This window comes from Lonchura striata, chromosome 4 (assembly GCF_050655825.1).
Source record: "Lonchura striata isolate lonStrDom1 chromosome 4, ASM5065582v1, whole genome shotgun sequence".
Classification (NCBI taxonomy): Eukaryota; Metazoa; Chordata; class Aves; order Passeriformes; family Estrildidae; genus Lonchura; species Lonchura striata.
Genome location: NC_140706.1, coordinates 20,363,578 through 20,386,054, shown reverse-complemented (window position 1 = coordinate 20,386,054; position 22,477 = coordinate 20,363,578). Strand labels below are relative to the sequence as shown.

The window sequence follows — 22,477 nt, the reverse complement described above, 5'->3', positions numbered from 1 at the left end:
AAATAAATAATTGGAAAGTCTTAAGTCCTCAAAAGTATGCATATTCAAGCAAGCTATTAAAGAAAAAATATGATGTATGCTATTATTGCCTGAAATATGAAGGAGGAATAATTTTTTTAATACATAGAATTCAGTTCTAGATAAAAGAATTATTTCAATCATCTTTGACTAAAGCAAAATTTCTGTAAGTCTTTCTTTCCTGAGGGAAAATCACCCAAAACGTCCTCCCCCAACTCCAAACCCACCACACCCCCTGAACTCCCCCTCCCTGCACAAAAATCTAAAAGAAATACTGCAAAACTTTAGGATGACAATATCTTCACTAGTTCAGGTTTCTTGTAAAGAATTTTTTGTTATTGTTTCCTGTTTTGTTTTTTGTTTGTTTGGGTCTTGTTTGTTTGTTTGTTTTTGGCCTACCATTGCAGAAGGATTAAAAACTACCACCTTGAGCATAAGAAAATCTTGCAAAGTAGCATTTTATAGACAAAAATATGGAAAACTAAGTGAGATTTCATCTTCATGAAGACAGTTGTCATTCTGTCACCAGGGCTGTGATAAGTACTTCCATAAATAATTATATAATGATAGGTTTATGGCAAAGACACACCATAGAAGATAGAAGTGTGCATGATCTTCTGGAAATAGAGCACTATCTATCACTCAAGGAAAACAGATTTGTTCTGATTTCAGAGAAAGATGGAATATAAAAACTTTGCAGTGTACATGAAAGTATTTATGTGCTTGAAATCATTTAAGTCAATTTTCTTTTTAAAAACTGCATTAAGGAAATATTTAATTCATTTTCTCTATTTTAGATTATAACTATTTTTACATTGCTGAACTTAACCCTTGAATAAATGTAAAAAAAAATTTAAAATGCTAGATTTATAACACTTTAAAATGTAGAAAGAAATTAAGTATAAGTTTAGCAAAAATATAAAATACCCTTTTCATTTTCTCCAGCTAAAGAATCTCATTTATTATAATTAATGTTGGAATATTACTTTTGTTGAAGCCATTCTCACATTAGTGGTTATACTGTTGTCACATAATCATCTGCTACAAGTTTTTTATTTCTTATGACAAATATAAAAGCTTGAATAATACAGCTATGTTGGTTAATGTGTTTCTGGAAGGTGTGCAGAAGATACAGTATCTTTGAATTTATTAAAAACCCAAAATGAAAGCAAAATCTGCTCTTCTGAAGCACAAAGACGCATCTTCACTAATACATATCACCACTAAAGGCACTGCTTTTTGCTTTAACTCCAACATTATCAGTGAGTAATCCACCACTTTATTAAAAAGCTTTAAAATATTTTTGAATATCTAGAGGGATAGTTTAACATTGTCTTAATTACAATTTTTAGCTATTTATTCATGTGTAAGAAAACAGTAATTATTACTTAAGCCTTAAGCATATTAAAGCATTCAGCAAAATAACCTTCACTTTATTGTTAGCAATAGTATTCCTACATATGACACTAAAAGTAAATTATGGCTCAACAGGTGTTTTTACCCAAGCACCTAAATTAGAAAAATTTCTCCAAATTCTAGAAACTACTCCATTGCATGAAATTTCAGTCAAAAAAGAAAAGCACTTTCAGAAATATTGCTGAAGTAGTGGAAGCTCTGTAAACTTTTTCTCTACTGCTCCAGATATTTGATGTACTTTTTAACAACAAATAACTTAGTAAGAGCTGGAAAGACCAGCAAGGCTTGGAAAGGGTCAGAGCAATTCTGTTGGAACTAACCGTTGCCAATGGCTTTTTTTAAATCAACAGGATATTCATGTAAAGCTATTTAATACAGTTCTCTCAATTCTGAGGAAAAATATTTATTTAGGAAATGAATGTATTGGTCCATATCAAACCTCTATAGCTCCTTTTTCTTCTCTTTTAATATTTTTCTCCCTTTGTTGACAAATTATGTGCTTGCAAATTACCATGAATATAGAGAGATATTTCAGAAGATGAGAGTAGTTGGAGTAAAGGTTGAACTTAATCAAACTAAAACTTGGAAGTAATTTGAAATTAGCAATTATCAGCAACTTCCCCTTTAGGAAGCTCACTGATCTTTACAAAGAACTTCCTATTCATTTTATGAAATGCATTTTGCATTTTTCATAAAGATTCTTTTTCATTTTTTCATAGTGGTTGTGGCAGAGCTGAAAGCAGAACCTAGACACTCCAGCTCCCAATATCTATTCCCAGTCATGCTGTGAAATGAATTCTTAAGCTGGACTCAAGAGTGGAAACAGCTTATTTCTTGCTGATGCAGCATGATGCAACTGCTTCCCCTGCAAAGATTTCTATTTGGCTACCTGAATTTCTGATTAATCATTGATATTTGAACATAGATGCCATTTTATTTACTTATAAATAGTTGTCCAACTTTTTTCTTTTTTTAAACCTATTATTTCAAGCTACTGTTTTACAAGCATTTCTGATTTTGTTTTCTGATTCAGCCAAGAAAGGGTCTTTGCAAGACAGATCTGATAAACTGATTAAAATAGTTCTCTCTAGTTAACTATAGTAAATGCAAAGATTTCAAAGGCTGTTCAGGTTTGGATTTCAGAGAGTAAGAATATACCAAAACTTTCAGGAAAACTCTTACCTACTAGAAAATTGAGGGAAATATAAATAAATAGTTCTGTGTGTGCTTTACATGAAAATCATTTCATAAGTATCTTATGGATCAGAGGCTTGAAAGGCACATGTGTTTGTATATTTTGCCATATATTTCATGTCACAAAACATCAGAACTCTCACTAAGGTCAGCAGCATTTAATATAATGCTAAAAAGAGAAAATGTCACATTATTTAGTAATTGACTGTATACATAAATAAGACTGAATTAAAAAATATGAAGAGTTCTTTTCAGTATAAATATTTCATTATTTTATAATAAAATAATGTAATTATAATTATCTTCATTAATAATTTCAACTTTATACATATTTTTCTTCTCTGCTTCCCAGGGGAGTGTCTTGTAGCACATACAGAAGTGCCAGCTTGCCCAACCTTATTAGGTTTGTAAAGTCACATCTGTGGAAGTTATGAAAAAAGTTATACACAAAGATCCAGCACTCAGGAACTATGAATGAAGCACAGAAATAGGGAGATATGAAAATATGTGAAGGTAAATAAAAACTATCAGAAATTTATATATGTTTATATTTTGCTTTGAGGTCAATCTAGCGTCTGTTTTTCTTATGGGGACTCTCAATAAATTCTGATAGTAATATTCTATTATATATGTGAGCATCTTGAGATTTGTAGGATTTAGACAATGTGTTGAAGCATACAGTGTTTGATCCAAAGTGTCTGTAATCCAATAAGCATAAAATATAACAGGTTTAGATATTTTCTGCAATTCTACATCTCTACTGATAGCATTAGTTACAATCTTGTCATTTGAAACTCATAAATAATGGTTTGTCTGGTTCAACAGATACTACTGCAGTTTTCATGATATCTCAGTATAAAATGCCAGTTAAAGGGAAAGCATTTGCAAAATATAGGGCCTTAAGGATGAAAATATATGTAGCTTTTTATAATGGTTGTAAATCCCTTCTTTACACAGTTATAGTAATGTGAATGAAGTTTTATCTATTTTGTTACAGCAGTATCTCAGAAATACTGTATGCTCAAATATTTTATACCTTGGAGTGGAGTGTAGTTCCTCTGCAAAAAAAAAGCAGCCATTGTAGCATCATGCTAAAGAAATTTTAGTCCTGAGTGAGATATGTAAAGGCAAGAATAACTCCAGTTTCACCTGTCTAAATGCCTATTATTTAACTGTTGTAAATTGATAATCCCTTTGCAATTACTAGTAAAAAAGATGATGCAAGAAAGTCCCACAGTGTCAGTTCTCAAGACATTTTGAGATTTTGACACCAAATTATGAGGCATAACACAGAGACTCTTTGCTCTCCAATATTTTGTCAGTGAACATAGGAAAAAAAACCCAAACATTTTAAAAGGCACTTTAAATGGAATTTCATCATATTAAATTGCTCTTTCAAGACCTGCTCGGAAACTGTATTGTACACACTTATGTGAACATATACGTGAATTTCTACAGTTGGAAATTATGGGGTTATTTTTTGAAGAGATAATCAAGGAACTGGAAAATTCACTTAATTATAGAGTTTCAAGAAATATTTGTGAGAGAAAATAATGAATCATTATGGTAAAATTTTGGAAAAATCACTTTTCTGGCAGGAGAGAAGAATTGGCTGAAAATCTAGAAGGTAGAAAAAACATTTTTTTTGTTCAACTCTGTTTTACCCTTTCTTGATGAAGAACAATTAACGTTACTTTCAGCTAATAGAGCACAAGCACTCCTGAGTTCCAATACTGTAAAGTACCACTACTTTCCAGGAGGCAACATTAAGCATTTCAGATTTTAGTATTACTAAAACACATTTTTACTTTGGGGTGAACTGATCTTGTTCACGTAAGAACATTTAAAATTAGATTAATATAAGTGCTAAGAAATATAAGAATGAATTCTGCTTTGAAGCTTAGGCAATGACTAGTGTCCTTCACTACAATTATGTGTGAAACTATTTTAATTCACTGCTGAAGTTCAGGCCTATGTGGATTTCCTCTTTCCACATACATCTAATGCTGATAGGAAGCTCCAGGTTGTGAGTAGACAGAACACTCTGCCCATGAGACATGGACTTTGTATCAGATCCTTTTACCTTAGTTGTTCTTTGCTCTCCTCTTTCCTGAGCTGACAGTCTCAACAGGATGCTAGTTAATGCTTGTGGGGGCACAAACATCTCTCCAGTAGGCAATATTCTCGTAGTGCTAATTCATTTTATACAAGCCAGTTAACTGTCACCTGAGAGTAATGCCTTTCTATCACTACTGAACTGAACTTGATTCAATTCTTTTACTATTTATCTTCACAGTAATAAACAAATTCATCTTGTCAGTACAGTTTATTTGCTTAGGCCCTTCTGAAAAGAACCTTCTAAATGTCCATTACCTGTGACAGAAAATACAACAGTACTAAACAGAGAAGACAGGTGGTAGAGAATATTATAGTTTTGTAAGTTTCTTAAGTTCCTCAACTAACATAAGATGCTTGATAACATTTGTCAAGAAACTTCAGGATAATGTCTTTATGTTTTGGAAAAGTTTTTCCCCTTAAAATTCATAGCATGAACAACAGCAAGTGGGACTCTACCTGCTAAATGCTAAAGGCAATTGTTTCCTTTTGAAGAGAAAAGCAAGAGAAAAATATTCACTTATCTAAATCTTTGGGGGCATCTTGGGTTTTTCTGCATTTTCCCATTACTATTTGTGAGATTAGATCTGACTGTGTCTCAAGTTTCCATACCTGTGCTCCTGGCAATGAGCTATGCCTCTAAGCAACATCCTTTGTTAGAAACAGTGTGCTGTGGCAGTATAGAGCCTCTCCTCTGGATTGTCATTTATAAAATCTAGGATGCATTTGACTCTCTCTTTGACTCTCACAACTATTTTGTTTCACCATTTTCAGTGAGCCAGCTTCTTATGCCACTGTTATTTCTTAAAGTTTAATTCTGCAGATATGGCCACTTCCAGTATAGGAGGAAACAATAAGTGGGGAAAATCAATTTATTATTGCCCCTTGCACACTTTTTTATATTGAATAAAAAAGACATAAAGACATTTTGGTGTAACTTAAATTTGATTTTTTCCTATCACCCTTTACCCTTCATCCTTAGTGTCATCCAAGTAGAGGACTATGGCAGAATATATTATTTTAGAATTGCTTCCAAGAAAAGGAAGATACAATATAGTGTCAAAATTATTAAATCCTGTTCTTCTTGCAGCTTTTCTCAGCCCAATGTTAATTGCTACATGCTAAATGTTAATAGCTCATGCTAAAATATGAGAGGGCTATCTGGAGCATTCTAAGAGCAGAATCAAAGTCCATGCTGCTTCTCTCCTCTGCCTCTTCAATGTATTTGTGTACAACACCACGTTGGAAAGAGAGTTTCAGGAAGGATGTGAGCCATCCAGGCAGATTCCATGACTCTTGAGTCAGTCATACTGTGCAGGTTCCTTGCATATTGTCAAATAAACAGCCATAATTTTTTTAGTTCTCTGAGATTATTTAAATATTTTTCTTATATTCTTCATATGTCATTACAAAATTTCTCTCATCATGAAAGCTTTCAATAAGAATGAAAACTTTCTTTACATATAATTAAGTAGGTCTCATTTTAACTACCTTTGCTCACCCTTTTTATTCACAAAAAATAATTTAACTGAATAGTGAAACTGCATTAAATACAATATATTAATCATGTTGTGGGTCATTGAATGTGACATCTTCAAACACAACTAAAATACTTAGATTTCTTATATTTTATAAATCAAAATACATGATAATGTTACTCATGATTACTCCTCTTTTGTCCATTTAACCCCCTTAGCCCTAGAAACCACCAGAAAGTTAGAAAGCAAAGTTAGCTATTTTATTACTCTCTCACACACTTGAATAATGTCTGTGTAGGAGATAGCTAGAACAAGCACATATCCAGAGCTGTCAATTCTACTGATATATTACAGTAATCCCCATATTATTATTGCAATACATAGCAAAATATGAAAAGAACGTTGGCATAGATTTTCTTATTCAGTAGCAGGGAATGATGGCCACTGTTAATAGAATTAGACATTGAGAGATATTAATAAAATAACATATCATGCCTATATAAGCTTATCTCTCAAATACTTTATTTAAAAAAACTAATGGGTTTCTATTCTCCACTCATAGAATAGAAGTTTCTATTATTGACTAACAGTAGAAGGTAAAATTACAACAACTCTCTTTGCCTTCTCTTTGTAATAAAAGTTTGCAATGTCACATTCCACTGATAGCAGTACCTTAATATCTCATGATGATGTGAATATCAGTGCACTGCCCCAAAAAGGGACAAATTCTCCTCTTCAAAGAAAATATGAATTAATTTGAGCAGGACAACTACATAAGAAAACCACTGACTGTGAAGCTGAAGTACTTTAAAGACAGTAGGATAGCAGGGCACAAATATCACGCACTTTTTGAATTAATGAGATTTAATTTAAAGAACCTTTTCCCAGAATCATCTCTACGGACAGTATTGGTCTTTATAGCACTATTACAATTTCAGAAAAAGACAGAAAAATCCTTGGATCCAGAAAATAAATCTGCCATAAAACCATAATGGGAGAAAACTAACATTTTGGTCAAAGATAGTCCTATGTCTTGTGTACAGGCAGTTTTAGATATGATACACTTTGATTGTTTTTCCCTTTGTGATGAAATAATGCAGATTGCTTAGGAAAAGAGCAAGTGCCCCTGTAGGGATCTTCAGGGTTGATTTGTTTCTTAGATATAGCAAAAAACAGGTTAAAGCAAGCAAGTTGGGGAAGCTCGTATGGGTACACTTGATAGCAAGAAAGCACACAAAAATCAATATAGATTATCAATACTGCTCTTCCTTCATTGCCTTTACATTTTACATTTTCTATTATCCAAACAGAAATTTACCTTTATGTATTAATTTCCTATTTTACATGTTAGAAAAAAATACAGATTTGAATAATCCATCAAAATAATTTTTTAAATTTATTTAGTAAGAGATGATTTTGTCCTTTCTAAAAAGCTGTATAAGAATTGACATCTTCTTTAAACATGAATGGCAATTGATCTACAATAAAAGATTTGCAATTAATATTGATAGAATTTATTACTCTACTCTAGAGAAAAAGAAACAACAAAAAAGCATCTTATAAAACACTGATTACTAGAATACATTTTCTTACATAATAAATGCTGACTTTTGCATTTATTATGTAAGAAATAAATCTGTTCACAAAAACTGTGTTGAAGCATAAAACTTCTGTTTTTTGGTAGTGGGGGTTTTGTGGTTATTGTTGTTCCTTACCCAAAACAAGTCAAGAAGCCCTGAATATTAAGTTACTGTACTAATAAATTGAAGCCATTTCTTAAAAATTCTAATGTATGTCTTGTTTTAGCATATGAAATGATTTTTTTTTTTTTTTTTACTTATTCAAGACATTTGAGTTGGCATTCACATCAAATGCTGTGTTGCTGCTAAGGCAAAAAAGGCAATATAGGTGATACCATAGTAATATTCAGAAATATTTAAATGTCTGAATTCATATTATGCTTGCATTTAAATCCTCTTGTCATCATAGAAATTGTTCCATTGCTCTGAAAATCAGTTATAAACTATAAATATAAAATAGAATTTTCAGAAGTACAGATAACATATATCATACAGGAACTTCTAATTCCTTTAAATACCTCTCTGTAGATTTTGATATAGTAAACTTGCATTTATGTTTGCTAAAATACATAAGAGATATACTCACTTGCCTTCAATTTTTAGTGTTTAAAACTTTTGAAATAATAACTGAATAAACTTTTTATACAACAGCAAATTTTAGTATGGGTACAAATAAACATATTCTCATTAAAAAATTCCTATGTACTGTTCCTTTACAGACTAGGCACCTTATTTTTCCTTTGTCCAGTCCAAGAATAATGGGACACACAATTACTTTCAAAACCTTCATTGGAATAAAGATATAATAATAGTTGCATGCAATGGAAACTGGACAAATTTGAATATGTAAATCCATAAAGATTACTAAATGCACATTATGTGGCTCAGGGAATCAGAATTCCCAGCTGTTGATATATAGAAGACTACTTGGAAAACAAATCAGTTTATTTGTCCTGCTATACTGGGCACATTATTTTGGCCACCAGATGATCTTTGGTCTGACCCTATACATTACTTAAATTTTACAAAAATAATATAAAACTTAATTTTTGCCGAAATTAAGACAAATTACCCCTATGTTTTGGATCTTCATTATACTTGAAGATTTGAAGGGATAGAAAGTGTTGTCCAGAAAACAGAAGAATCTGTGATTAAAGCCAACTGGGAAATACAGTATGTTGAAAGGACTGATTGGAACAGAGGAAAAATAAATTTCCGTTGAATCTTTGCATTAGATTTTTTTCAGGAAAGAGCCTGCCTTGGATGCAAAGGTTGCTAAATATTCCATTCATAAACCAGATGTCTGTTCTTCCTTGAGTCTGTAAATTTTGGAATGCATTTTGCCTTCCATCTACATTGAGGACTGCGACAGTTTCAAAGGGAGTTCTGCAATCTGCATCAGTGGGAGGCTGCCTGAGCTAGCAGCTGGCACGGAAGACTTGGACAAAAGCCTAACTTTACTAAGTCAGTTGCAAAACCTTCATCAAACTGGAAGTTGATGTTCAAATTATTACTTTTTGAGGGGTGCACAATGTTTGGATCAATTCGCAGCATGACAGTGGACATACTGCTTTACTTTCTGATCATTTAGTTTTCCACTTGTCAGTTTAGTATGTTCGTTCATATCCACCTCAGTGAATTGATTTGAAATTCATAGATGAGGCAGGTTATATAACTGCAACTGTCTAGATCTCATGAGTATTTGCAGTGAGAACTGACTCACTGAGATGTGTACAAGTGTGCACACCCACATGCACATACAAACCCTTCCCTCACTGCTTCATCCAAACAGATATAACTGCCGGTGTGGTTCTTTAAAAATCCAAAGTCTTCCTCCACCTTAAATTTTTGGTTAAAAACTGATTAAATATAAACATGGAGTTCCTTTTTTAAATGGTAATAAAAGAAATCAAAGATTTAGTGCATGGCATTTCAAGTTATCTGCTATCAATAGGCTATTTTTAACAGTGGTGAACAGTCATTGCTCTGTGTATTTTCTTTTTAAGAGCAGGATACTGAAATCAGGAGTGGAGGCAGAAATCCTATAATATGTTTTTCAGAAAAAAGGCATATGCTATTCACACAGCAGCACAAAAGGAGCTAGAACAATAACAATGGGAGAGCAACAGAGAGAACAGGAAGAGCCATACAATTCTATTCAGAAAATCAGAGAAGTGCTGAATAATTTGCTTTGCTACCAATGTGTGGGGGTGGATTTCCAATACAGAAATATGCATTTCTTCTTTGATTCCAGCAGATCCAATCATATGTTCTCTAAGCAGTTAAAATCCTGATCAAGCAGAAAACCATTCACAGCAAACTCAGGTACTTTCATGAGCAGAACAGAGGAGTCGTTGATATTTGTCTGGACAGTCAAGGAAAATAGAAAAGGTATAAAAAAATGTGATTCTGTTGTCTTCAATGAGAGCCAATTCTGATCGTATTTGGTGTATATTTCAGGCTTTACTTTGCACAGTGCATTTGAAGTACAATGTAAACATAAAATAGCTAATATATAAAAATATCTATCAGCACAAGGAATTTGCCACAAATCATTTCTATTACAAGTACATATACATAACACTTCAAAATACAAGTAATTCTTAAATAACACGCACAATACAGTTTTGAAACTTAAAGTATTAATGTGCATCTAGATTATCAAACTTATTCTCTGTTGAAAAAATTCACAGACATACATACTGGGATGGGTAAGTTGATCTAAAGGAACACAGTAAAAGATTAGAAATGAAAAAAAAATCAAGGAGAAAAGCAGCCAATATTCTTCTCAGACAGGTTCCCTGCCTTACATAAGACTGCACTAGTGTGTCAGGGATTCCTGCACAGTTTGTCTTCTGCCTTACAAGCTAGGCTTTTTTTCTCTCTTATGAAATGTCTTTCCACAGATCTTATCAGAATGCTGTATCCTCAAAAAAAAAAACTGGTTCAAGATATAATTCATCACTGAATATGTATGTGTTCCAACACATTACCCATGTATGTTGCTAGTGTTACAAAATCCAAAATTCGTCATGTGCCTAATTATAGGTTAAGATTCATCAGAAACAAGGGTAAGAATTCTTATGTATTTGTATTATATAATAATTTTTGCAGCACTTTCTTGTATTTTGGGTTCATGCATGCAGAGTTATATTTAAGAAAAAGTAGAGGCAGCAGAGATGACAGAATAAAAAGAAACTGACCAAACAAAAAAGTCACTGTTACTGTGTAACCATTACATTGAAAACCTTTACTGACTCAGCCTCTCAGACGGACTACTTAAATCAACATTTTCAGGACACAGTTTTAAAACAAAATTATTCTCACGCAATTTGAGGATCTGAATTCAAAAGGAAAGAACATTTGAAAATAATAGGAACTGCAAAAATGCAGTCATTCTCTGGAATAAGTCAATGAGTATCTTTTTGACATTATACAATGAGGAGAGTTAATTCTTCAAGAACATTAAGCTGTGTTATTTGCACTACAAAAGATAAAGGAAAATAGATTCTGTAAACACAGGTTCTCTAAATTAATGTATTCTTTTCTTCACACTTTCGTCCGAGAACAGATTAAGAATCTATTTCACAAGCAAATGTGAAAGAATGCTTTTATAGATAAAATTAATTACATTTATTAATTGTCAAAATTCACTTAGCATTTTCAAGCCATCCTTTCATATATTATGAACCCCTTCTTTATACTGATGGTGGAACTTTGACTCTTGCAGTCTAAATCTGAAATTGTAATTGAAAACAGAGCATATTATCTGACTATGTGAACCAAGGTAATGCACTTCTCTTCCCTGGCTTTTATTTCATGTGTCAGTCAGAGAGTAATTTATCTACTGATTTCTTTGTGGGAGTAAAGTAACTGAATCACAAAAATTCTGAGCTCCTTTTTAAGCTCTGCTTCTTATTTTATCTGTGACTTCATGTCACTTAATCTTTCTTTACTCCATTTCCCCCTGCAAAAATGGAATCTGTAAACCATTCCTTTATTTTCCTTCTTTCACAGAGATGACTGCTCTTCTCCAGCCCTATTTGATATAGAAACATGGGCTAACCTAACTTTCTGTGCTGCAGATCAAAGACATGTTCGTGTAGAAGTACCTGAGCTAGCTTTAAGGCAGAGATCTCAGGTGTGGCACACAGTTTAATTAGGACTGCATGGAACCAAATCTCGAGGGAAGATCATACAAGCCATAACCTGCAGTGCTGCAGTTTCACCACTGTAGGTCCTCTAGCTAAATTAAACAAAAAATAAACTGATTAGGCCACTACATGCATAAATAAACTGTAGGTGTGCAGAACTCAAGGGGTAGGGAGAAGGAATATAATGAAATATTTCTGAGAGCAAGAAACATGAGAGAGACCTAATAGAACCAGGTGAAGGGAAATGAAACAGAACAATGAAAGCTCTGTTTAAAGATCATATCTGCAATAACATAGGAATTAGTATGAAAAGGCAGTCTTGTCCATTCTTCAGGTTTTGAGAATATATATCCAGCTATCCCTACTTTTGCTAGAAGAAGATTTATAACCTTCTTCTAGGAAGATTTATAATTCAGAGGAAAGGCAAACTATAAGGAAAAATAACAATCTATAGTATTTAAAAATTAAAATTGAATACTTCCATGATCTTTCTCATAATAGGAGAAAAAGGAATAGACACTAAAACAGTTAAATAAGAGTTAAAAAAAGCAAACCCAAAACAATTTTGTTAGCCTTCAGAGGATTTCACTGTTGAAAGACATTCTTCCGGCCAGTAATTTGTCTTGTGGTAAATTAGTGGGTTTTTAGTACTATTATTATTATTATTATTTAGAAAATCACATCCTGACTATTAACTGTTGGGGTCAGGAAGAGAAGTAATTCTGGAAGTTTCTGTCACAGAGTTTTTTCAAAATATTCTTTTGAGTTGTATTAGGAATGGTCAGAACTAGAAAGCTATGACAAAAGACCAGGAAACTAATTTACCATGGTAATGTATTTGCCCTTGATATACAAATATGAATGTAATGGAAATGTTCTTCAGAAAATTATTGTGCAATTTACATTAAGACAGTACCATTTTAACAGTAAAATCAGAGAAGGCTGCACATATCAGCAGAATTTCTTTGCAAGGAAAGCTCCAAGGGCAGGGGATAAATTAACTCAGAAGTTACTTTTGGTTGTGCAGCTTTTACTAATTAAAAAGATCTTTGCTTACTGAATTTTCACAGTCAATCTGCTAACATTTTTTTTCTTTTTTTTTTTTCTCCCACATCTGACACCACAGCTAATCAGCAGAATAAAACTTCAATCTACATCTGACAGTCATGTAGGCTGGTGGGCAATGTACACCATATTCTAAGAAAATCAACCCCCTTATCCATTTTTTCCACTTTTCCAATGTTTTATTCTCAACTGAGAAAATGTAAATAAACCCTTAAGAGCAAACAGAAAGTTGAGTTTCCTATATACTCTGCCTGTAAACGGAATCTTTTAAATTTGCCTTAACTGTAAAGATTACTTGTTTTCCTTAGTCACCTAGGCTTGAAAAAAAAAAAAGAAGGAAACATATTGGAAGTTTTCATGTACTGTGCTGAAGATTATTATTTCAAATTCTAAAATGAAAGGAAATCCAAAGCAATTAATTATAACTGCATTGTTTCACACCAACCAAAATTAAATGGTAAATATTTGAAGTAAAAATTAATAACCAAGATAATTTCCAAAATGCTGTTTCCATGAAAGATCTTCATAAAAATCCAGTATAAATCATTATTAAATCCTAACCTAGCCAAATACTGCAGATTACCTAGATTCCAATTAAATGTGACAAATGAATACTTGACAGACTTCAATTTCAATTCTATTTCTGTCAGAATGATCCATTAATATTGAAGACTACATTATCAGAATTTAAACAAATCAATAGTTAAAATGCAAGTGGTCTTAAGAGTCATATGACAGAAAATTCTCACTCAAATGTCAGGTAATACATATATGAAGGAACAAAAGTACATTCCATCCTGATCCATCATTATTTATAGATTATTATTAACAGAAATTTGTGGAGTAAGATGAAATGCCACTGTTGAAATCTTGTCTTTAAAACGTGACAGCAAAATCCAGAAATCTGTACAGTATAATTTTCACCACAATATCACCCACCTTTTAAAGGTGTCTGTTCAAGGTTTTATAGAGGAGGAAATCCTGATTCTATGCATGTCTTACCATACAAAATTTTTTTACTGGAGACTTTTTGTACATTCACCATGAACTAGTGTATTTATCTACCTCAATGTTTCTAGCTAATAATTTTAGAATACTATTTTCAAAACCAAATCCAAAAATTTCATCCTACCAAATAAAAAAGAAACTATTTTCAGAAAAAGAAGCATCTGAAATATTTTAGTTATTAGAATGCAATTCCAGTTTTTGCATCAATATGAGAATTTAAATTATTTTGCTTTAACTAATGACACTGCTCAAGGACTTTTTGTTTTCAATTGCACGTCAGTTAGTGCGATTTTTTTTTTTCATTAGCTACCAAATACATTAAAAATTATATTAATTTCTGATTCTACAGTTTCTCCAGCATGATCATGCATATCCTATGTTAAAATACTTCCTGAATTCAAAATCTCTTGTCTACAAATTCTCTATATTGCTGGACGTCCAAGGGAGTTGATGAGTTGTTTAATTTAACATCCTAAAAACAAAATCTCACTACAAAACAGACAATAAAATTATCAGCCCAATTTAGGTACAAACTCTACAAGCTTTTTTTCTGACATTTTTTCCAGTAATACCATTATCACTTTTTCCCCCTACCACATCCCCAGAAAAATGAAATGTAAACAAATATATTCATATAAACAACCAAGGAAAATATATAAATGCAAATGTATAAACATACATAACCTAATATAACTTTAGATGGATAATACTGTTTTCCTTTTTAGTAAATTAATTTTTTTTGCTATTGGGATATATACTTCAAGCATATGTAGACTGCTGTAGCCATTCTTCAGCATTACACACCAGATTTGGAAACATCTTATGAAAAATAACATCGTTTTAATGGGTTGACATGTCTATCTCAGACAAGACAAAACCCCAAGAATAATTATTCAGTATTGCAATCTCTGAAAAACTAACATGCACTTAGCCAAACTAATTAATTCATTCTATAACAAAAAAAGACACCACCCTTCTTGTACCCACCTATTAAAATTAAATTAGAAAACCCATTATTTCTTTAGTTATCAAAAATCTGTACACTTTGACTTATACTAATTTATTTTGTTGTTTATGGGAAAATGAAAATACAATGAAGTCAGTCTCTGACTCCATAAAACTTTAGATCAAGGCCAAAAAGTGGAGAACAGTGAAATATTTGCATTTTATAAAATGCATTTCAAAATGAATAAAGTCTTTTTTGTTTTTTAATACTGAATAGTTTTAAAGAAAAAGAAAAACAACCTAACCTGAGACTTATATTAATATTTTTTTGTTTCTAATAATAGGAGAGTTACTATGAAATAAATAAGTATTTAACATTTTCCCTTTCTACATAAATGGACACTGAATTTAAATGAAATGTTGTAAAAGTACTGTCCAATACAAAATGTGAAGAAAAGGAAAGTAATATTCTTCTAATCTGAATAATGAAGAATGGACTTGACACTGTGTTTTATTTTGAAAACAGTCTATATAATGTTTTTGGGGAAAAGAGAATTCTCTAGAGTGGGGTTTTAAAATACTATTTTCTTTTCCTGATGCTGTATATATTGCATTCTGGGAAATTTCCTAAGTAGGTTTTGAGTCAAAAATGGAAGGAAGTGAGGCTATACATGTCCTTTATGGTATTTTATCTAAAATGAAAAGTATATAATTTTATTCAATTACCATTTCCCCAGACCTCTACTGATATTTTTTTCAGTGTTTTAACCGGTTCTGCAGCATAGATTTTAAGTAATGTAAAAAAAAAAAGCTGTTTTAATTAGTGTTGTTATGTTCCATTATTTTGTATACCTGCATTTTAACAAACTTTAAAATCAAATAATTACAATATTAATTATTTAACATATTTATTTATGGTTTTGGACTGACCTTTCAAAAGTCTACTTAGTATCACTTGCTAGTGAGATTATGTGTGTGAATGTTGTGTTTGCCCCTACCATTTTCCATATGCTCTGCCTCACCAACACTGCCATCCGGCGTAGTCCTTTCGTAGTTGTCCTCTGGGAGTGGAAGGGCACCCAGTCTTGGCCCTGATGAACTCTTACTGCTTGGTGTTTCTGACTCCTCCAGACCGCTGTCATAGCAACTCTGCAATGACCCTTGATGCGGGTCCTGAGGCTGACTCACAACAGAAAACGTCACTCTACGAAACGGCTGCAAGAGAAAAGATTCTGAATGTCACTGCAAAGTTCAGTCTTTGAACAACTGATTCTCAAAACACGACTTAAGCAAACTAATATTTTAACATTTACCAATTAAACAATTTTGTCTACATTTAAGCAAACAGAAAGTACAGTTCTTAACATAAATGGCCAGTGGATAGAGTATTCATGGAATTTTACTGTAATATGTGGTCAGAACCTTCACACAGTTTATCATAGCCTCCTTTTGAATGGCTACAGGGACTAAGAAAGCTGGTTATAATTATTTATAAATTTTGTACAGCTTCTCTATCAATCAGTGATAATAGGTTGATCAGAATTAATATCAGACTGCATAAAGGTACTTGACAGTGTGGGCACATGTATGCATAAGGTTGAGTGGGTGGGTAAAAGTGCTCATCTGTAAACTATATTGTGTGTATTATGAACATAGCAACCCAACACACCCATAAGATTTCTATAAAATCACTACCTGTGTTTCTGACAGCTAGTTAACATGGGAAAGGAGGGAGGGAAAAAGCAAAAAAAAAAAAAAAAAAGAAAAGGGACAAAAAAGTCTCTTAGGTCCTTTGCCATAAAAGCCAGTACCTGGAGACAGGGTGTGTTGCCAGCTGACTTAATAAAGCCTTTAAAGTACCGAAAGCACAGCTGACACAACATGCTTCCACTGGGACTGTACAAACATGGATTGTTAGAGATTTGTATTCATTCAAAATGACAGATATTACTGTTGCTCTGGAAGCCTACATGCTGAACCCTGGCACCAATGAGAATCCCAGGAAATGGAAGAATCAATCCCTCACATTTCAGAGGACGCTGAGGACATGCAGGATTTTCAGTGAGAAGTTAGGAGACTCTCTTAGGATTTAAACTACACTCAAGCAGCAATGATACATTTAAAATAATTTAATGATACATTTAGAGAACTGTGGAAAAATGTCTGTTCTAGAAAGCACCTTTTGAAAAAAACACCAATAGATTCATTTTATAAAACACCACAGAAATTTTCCTGTGTTTAAAATGGGGTGTCTGACAGTGCTATTATTTTTGGCTTCAGATGTGTTTCAAGCCCTATGTTAAAATGAGACATAGGCATACATCACTCCCAATGGCAACTGTAGTCACTATAGGATGGAAATATATATGCAGGCCAGAAGGGAGAAAACAGCAACTGCAACCACTCACACAAGCCCTGAAGAACAGAAGTCCACATCAGGTTTACAAGTAGAGGGGTAGGTGGAGGTAGTTTCATTTTGAGGATACAAAATTCTTTTGAGGGTACGAAACTTTGAAGATATCAAGGCACTTAGTGTTGATGGTAGACAGGCTGGACAACAAATATGATACTAAACCTTCCTGGCATGAGTAGATCAAAAGTTTAAACAGGTGGGTTACCAGAAATACTCTACTATAACTGTTTGATGGACCAAAACTTCATGCAATGAGATACTGTAATCTCTAACTATACATGAATTATAGTTATGGGCCAATGACACAAACTGTGAATCTCCAAGATTTGAATTCACTTAGAACATCCCATAGATTATTGCTGAATATCAAACTATTTTGGCAGTCACATTTGGATCAACTGAGCTGTGAGAGAGGCCCTTTGGCATCTACACACATCAAACTCAAAGAGTCATACTAGGTTTCCTTACTGGCTCAACCTCAAATTTCCTATAGCAGAGTCTCAATCCTTAAAATAATTTAGTCATGATGCAATTACCATATAAAAAAGTAACAGCTTGAGCTGGTACCTCTGAGGAGGGACCCTGAGCAGAGAAAATCATGGGGTTTTATACTTTCATAGTCTAACAGCATGGAAGTCTTGGGTTCTTCAGTTTCTGCTCTGTCTCTGATTGTCTGGTCACCTGTATGGGACAGGTCCCCATGTCCTTTATTATGCAAAGGGTTAGTAGTCTATGGCCTCTTGCCTGGGGCTCCCAATGCCCAGAGCTCCCACTGCAGCTCCTCACCAACCTACTTGCACTGACTGCATTCCTCAACACCAGAAGGACTTTGTATCATCTACAGTTCCTGCAAGAGCAGTGATGTAACTTAAAAGGGAATTAGAAGAAAAAGTCATCAAATATTTGGAACTTTATGTTCCATTTCTTATTGATTTCTTGGAAATCAGACTCAACTAGATCACAAGAAATGAGCACCTGTTTATCACATCTGTAGCTACCAAGTTATCTAAAATAAGTTCTGGAACAAGCTATAAATATTTAGGAGCATCCTGTTCATTTTCACATATTCTTTGAAAGTTATATGCCTTACCTAATTGGCATGTAGGGAAGATGGCAGATGCAAAGTTGGGCTGTTTTATAGCTGAGGCTGAAAATTCCCTAAGAACATACTACTACAAATCCTTGAAACTAAAAGAAATGGGATGTATTTTTACTATGTTGTTAGTAATAGTTTTTAAACAGATCTTGGTGTTGATATTGCTTTTTTCTTAAGTGCTGTACTGAATAGGAATTATCTAACACAAAACTAACACACAGAATATTCAGTTCAGTAGAGCCAGTTCAGCCCTTTGCGCAGAATATCAATGAGGATGACATAATGATGATAAAATTCTTTCTGAAAGAATGATGTGCATGTTAATGGCTATTTTGCAAGATTTATTGCACTTTTACTTGCAGTATAAGCATCAGAATTCTGACCTTTCTATTGCATTGCCTCTGAGAACCAGACCTTCTCAGGCAAATGTATTGCAAGTTTTGAATGCATCCGGCCCCATGAAATAACATCATGGCCTGTACTTTTCCAATAAAAAGAAATAGACTTGCATTATAATATATGTCTATTACCTGCATAGTTAGAAACACTCCATGTGATTAATATAAAGAATTTTAAGAACAAAAAAATTAAATATCTGTATTGCAGTTGACTGTTTCCCACATGTCATCATCTCTGATGTGTGAATTACCATATAGCTTAGACAGTATAATCTGGATAAACATTTGTCATAGCAGAACTACCAGTTATAAAAGATATTGAGTTTTTACATACTTGGAATATGTGGGCTAAATGAACTATGGCACCTCATTTTTACACCCAAAACCCTAGGACATCTTAGAGATAAAGTGGATAAAAACACAGCAGTATGGGATTGCTCTAAAATGCCTCTGAAAAAAAAACAGTACATGCATGTACATGTTACTGTTCATGAAACTCACAACAGTCCTTTAATTGCTACCAATAAGAGCATTTAAGTTAAATGAGTTTAGATCCCTATGAACTTGGTTATGAACACTAGAAAATTAATACATAATAAGCACCACTTATGTATTAGTTTCTATTAATGCAATAAGTCCCCTCCAAAACCAATAACTTTCTTCATATACTCTAATCTTTGTTTATATCCTAATCTGTAAAACAGTTGAGGTTTCACATAAAGCTGCATATTAGTGAAAAAAAAACAAGAGAGAAAAATGATAAATACAAACATTAATACTTACAAAAAAATATTGGTAGAATGCTTGTCTTATGTATTTATTGCCATGAAAAAAATAAGAACAGCAAGCTCCACCTTAACAAGCAAAGACAGACTATATACTAATTTTTTTCTACTCTTTATAAAATTATACCATCAATTTCTCAGAAAAATTGACATGAGAAATTTTCCAAGAGTTTTGTGGAGTCATGGGCTGGTGACAGACACATGACATGATGTTTCAGCACGGGCAGATGGTAGATTGCTGCGACCATCCTGAAGCACTCCCATGAGGAGAACGCTCCACCAAGCACACAGCAAATACCACACTCACACGCAGCAGCTGGTTGTCTAAGACAGCAGAGGCAGGAACAGTCTTTGCATAGGTTTCCAGTGATAGTTTATTTCACCAACACGATGAAAGCATCCAGGGACACAGACACAGGTACAGGGTCCAGGACTACGTACTAGTAAAAATGGGCGAATCCAAAAGCAACAACCAATCACCTGAAGGTGTGAACAGGAAAAGGATTACAGTGACCAATAGGGAAACACAAGGGTAAACTGACAGGGTACCAACAAGGGTAAAAGGAACAAAGAAACTGCTCGAACCTTGACCATATATGGTTAACAGGTGGTTGAACAGCCAAGGGGCCAACAGGGATAGTGGCACTGGGGTTGATTAACAGCATTGCTGCAGTGTGGTTTGATTTAGCCAGTTGGTTTTATTAATGTTAGTTATCTTTTATGCTCCCCCATTTTTCCCCTCACAGTTGGTTTGATCGAAGTTGTTTACCCCAAAAGTTCCCACCATTTGGCTCCCCAGTTATCTGTCATCTTCTTACCTCTCTGTTTTATCCTTATTTGGTTCAATCAATCAGAGTTTGTTCATACTCTTCTGGTTGTCAGTCCTGTAACCACCCCTAGTTTCTTCAAGAAAGTTCTCTATCAATCACCCCAGTTTAGCTTTTCTATTTGTCCCCTGACCTTGTGCCTACTCCCGTTATGTTATCATAGGTTGTTGTAATTGGTGTTATCCTTCTCTGGTTTATCCCCATTGGGCGAGACAGGTTTGCACCCACCCCCTATTTGAGTTGCTGTAATCTTTGATTTCTTTGGCATTTGTTCCTGCACCCACCCAGAGAGCATCTTTGTTCTTGCCCCACCTGGGGAAAATAAAGACTCTTTGGGCTAGCAGACAAGTGTCCTTGTCTCATCCCTTCACTTCCTCTCATCATGTGGAGCTACCGAAGCTGCACAACCCATGCCGCAGCACTCAGCACCACCAGGTTGGCAGATGCCATTCCCCTGGGGTGTCCTCACTTTTGGTGGCCACCTGGCCTCACACAGGCAGTGCCAGCTGGCTCATTCCATCTGCCCGAGGTCGTGGCAGGTAGTCGCCAGACAGTATGTACCAGTAGTCCATGGGAGAGGTTGAAGTTCTAAGGGACATTCCTCCAGGGCATAGCCCCAGGAAGTCTAGCAGGCCCACAGGCCTCCAAAACACAACACTGAGTCCTTAGCAAACAGCAATGAGTTTAATCTGGCTTCCCTTTTAACAGGGGTTTTGGATTTCCCAGGCTCAGATAGCTGACTGGATGGGATCTCTTTCCGCCCAGCTCTCTGGCCAGTGGTGTATCTGCATCTCAGCTAGAACAGGGATGACTGTGGTCTTTGCTTGGGTTTGAATGTAATCTATTCCAGGCTTATTCAGGGACTTGTTTTCTTCTAGGCTGATTGAGTTTAGGGGGCAGCTTCAGGTCAGCTGCAATGCATTATCCAAGTGCTGACAAATTAAGGCACCTACCTATGAGGGAACAATGTTTTGTTTAGCTTCATTGATTTTCAATGCACAACATTAATCCAGCTGTATCTATCACCACTGTGAATCAACATGGTAAAGTAACTTTTACCCAAAGAAGTCCACAATTGTTCAATTTGTCTATCCCAGCAAAAAAGTAACTTTAAGCACTTATTATTCCTTTAGTAGGGACTTAAAATATTCAGGTTTAGTAAGAAGACCATAAATTTAATAAGAAGACTGTAGGTTTGATAATTTTCACCCTCAGAAAACTGATATCATCTTTTCTGAGAACAGCATATGGTGTTCTTCCTAATTGTATCTGACCTTGGAGGTGAACAGATCACAGACAAAAGATATACCTTTGCATTATACCTCAGTGGTAAATCTACATTTCTTCCTTGTTTCATCTGTGTTTCTTAAATGGGATAGTTTCCTTTCCACTCATCCATAGAACAAAAAACACTGTAATGCCAAAGACATACCCTTCCTGCTATGCATAGTAACTGAGCTTTATTAATTATTCTATGGTGCAATTCTGGTATAATTTATCCCTATCCAAGATGGAAACTAAAATTATATTTTTAATACATGAAGAACCCTAGTTTTGGAGGTTGACATTAGGGACAGAGTTTGGCCAGACTAGATAAAAAACAATATATCCATATAGCTCCACAAGGCTTAATCGTGACACTTTTTCACCATTATGGGAGATTTTTTTTTCATATCCCAGATTTTGAAGTTTTGCATTGTAATTCCTGATATTTCACACTGCTCATGGATCTTATTCTTTCATTATTTCTCTATATCTGTTGCTATCAACATTATAAACATTCTTCAAAAATGTTGGTACATTTGTACTGGAGTAGTGGGGTGACAGAGTAAATATTTTTTGCATTTAATTATTTAGAGAATTAAGTTTGCAACTATCAACCATTTCTCAGCCAATTACCCCACAACTTATTCTGTGTACAAAGTGTATGCACTAAAGTATAACTATTTTAATTGCTTAACACTTGGACAAAGATAATAAGGTTT

General features: G+C 33.9%; 1 protein-coding gene across 8 annotated transcripts in view; it reads right to left on the bottom strand.

Annotated features, from left to right (window-relative positions):
- Nucleotides 1–22,477, bottom strand: part of PCDH7 (protocadherin 7) — a 263,099-nt gene that overhangs the window by 122,100 nt on the left and 118,522 nt on the right. For 3 of the 8 annotated variants that reach the window (XM_031504566.3, XM_021554318.4, XM_085577768.1), the window contains one exon: nucleotides 15,972–16,188. The exons of 1 other annotated variant lie outside the window; for it this stretch is intronic. In XM_031504566.3, the coding sequence (XP_031360426.2) occupies nucleotides 15,972–16,188 (217 nt within the window). The remainder of the gene's footprint in view (nucleotides 1–15,971; nucleotides 16,189–22,477) is intronic. 4 more of the 8 variants (XM_085577769.1, XM_021554319.4, XM_085577770.1 and 1 more) reach the window with 2 other exon arrangements.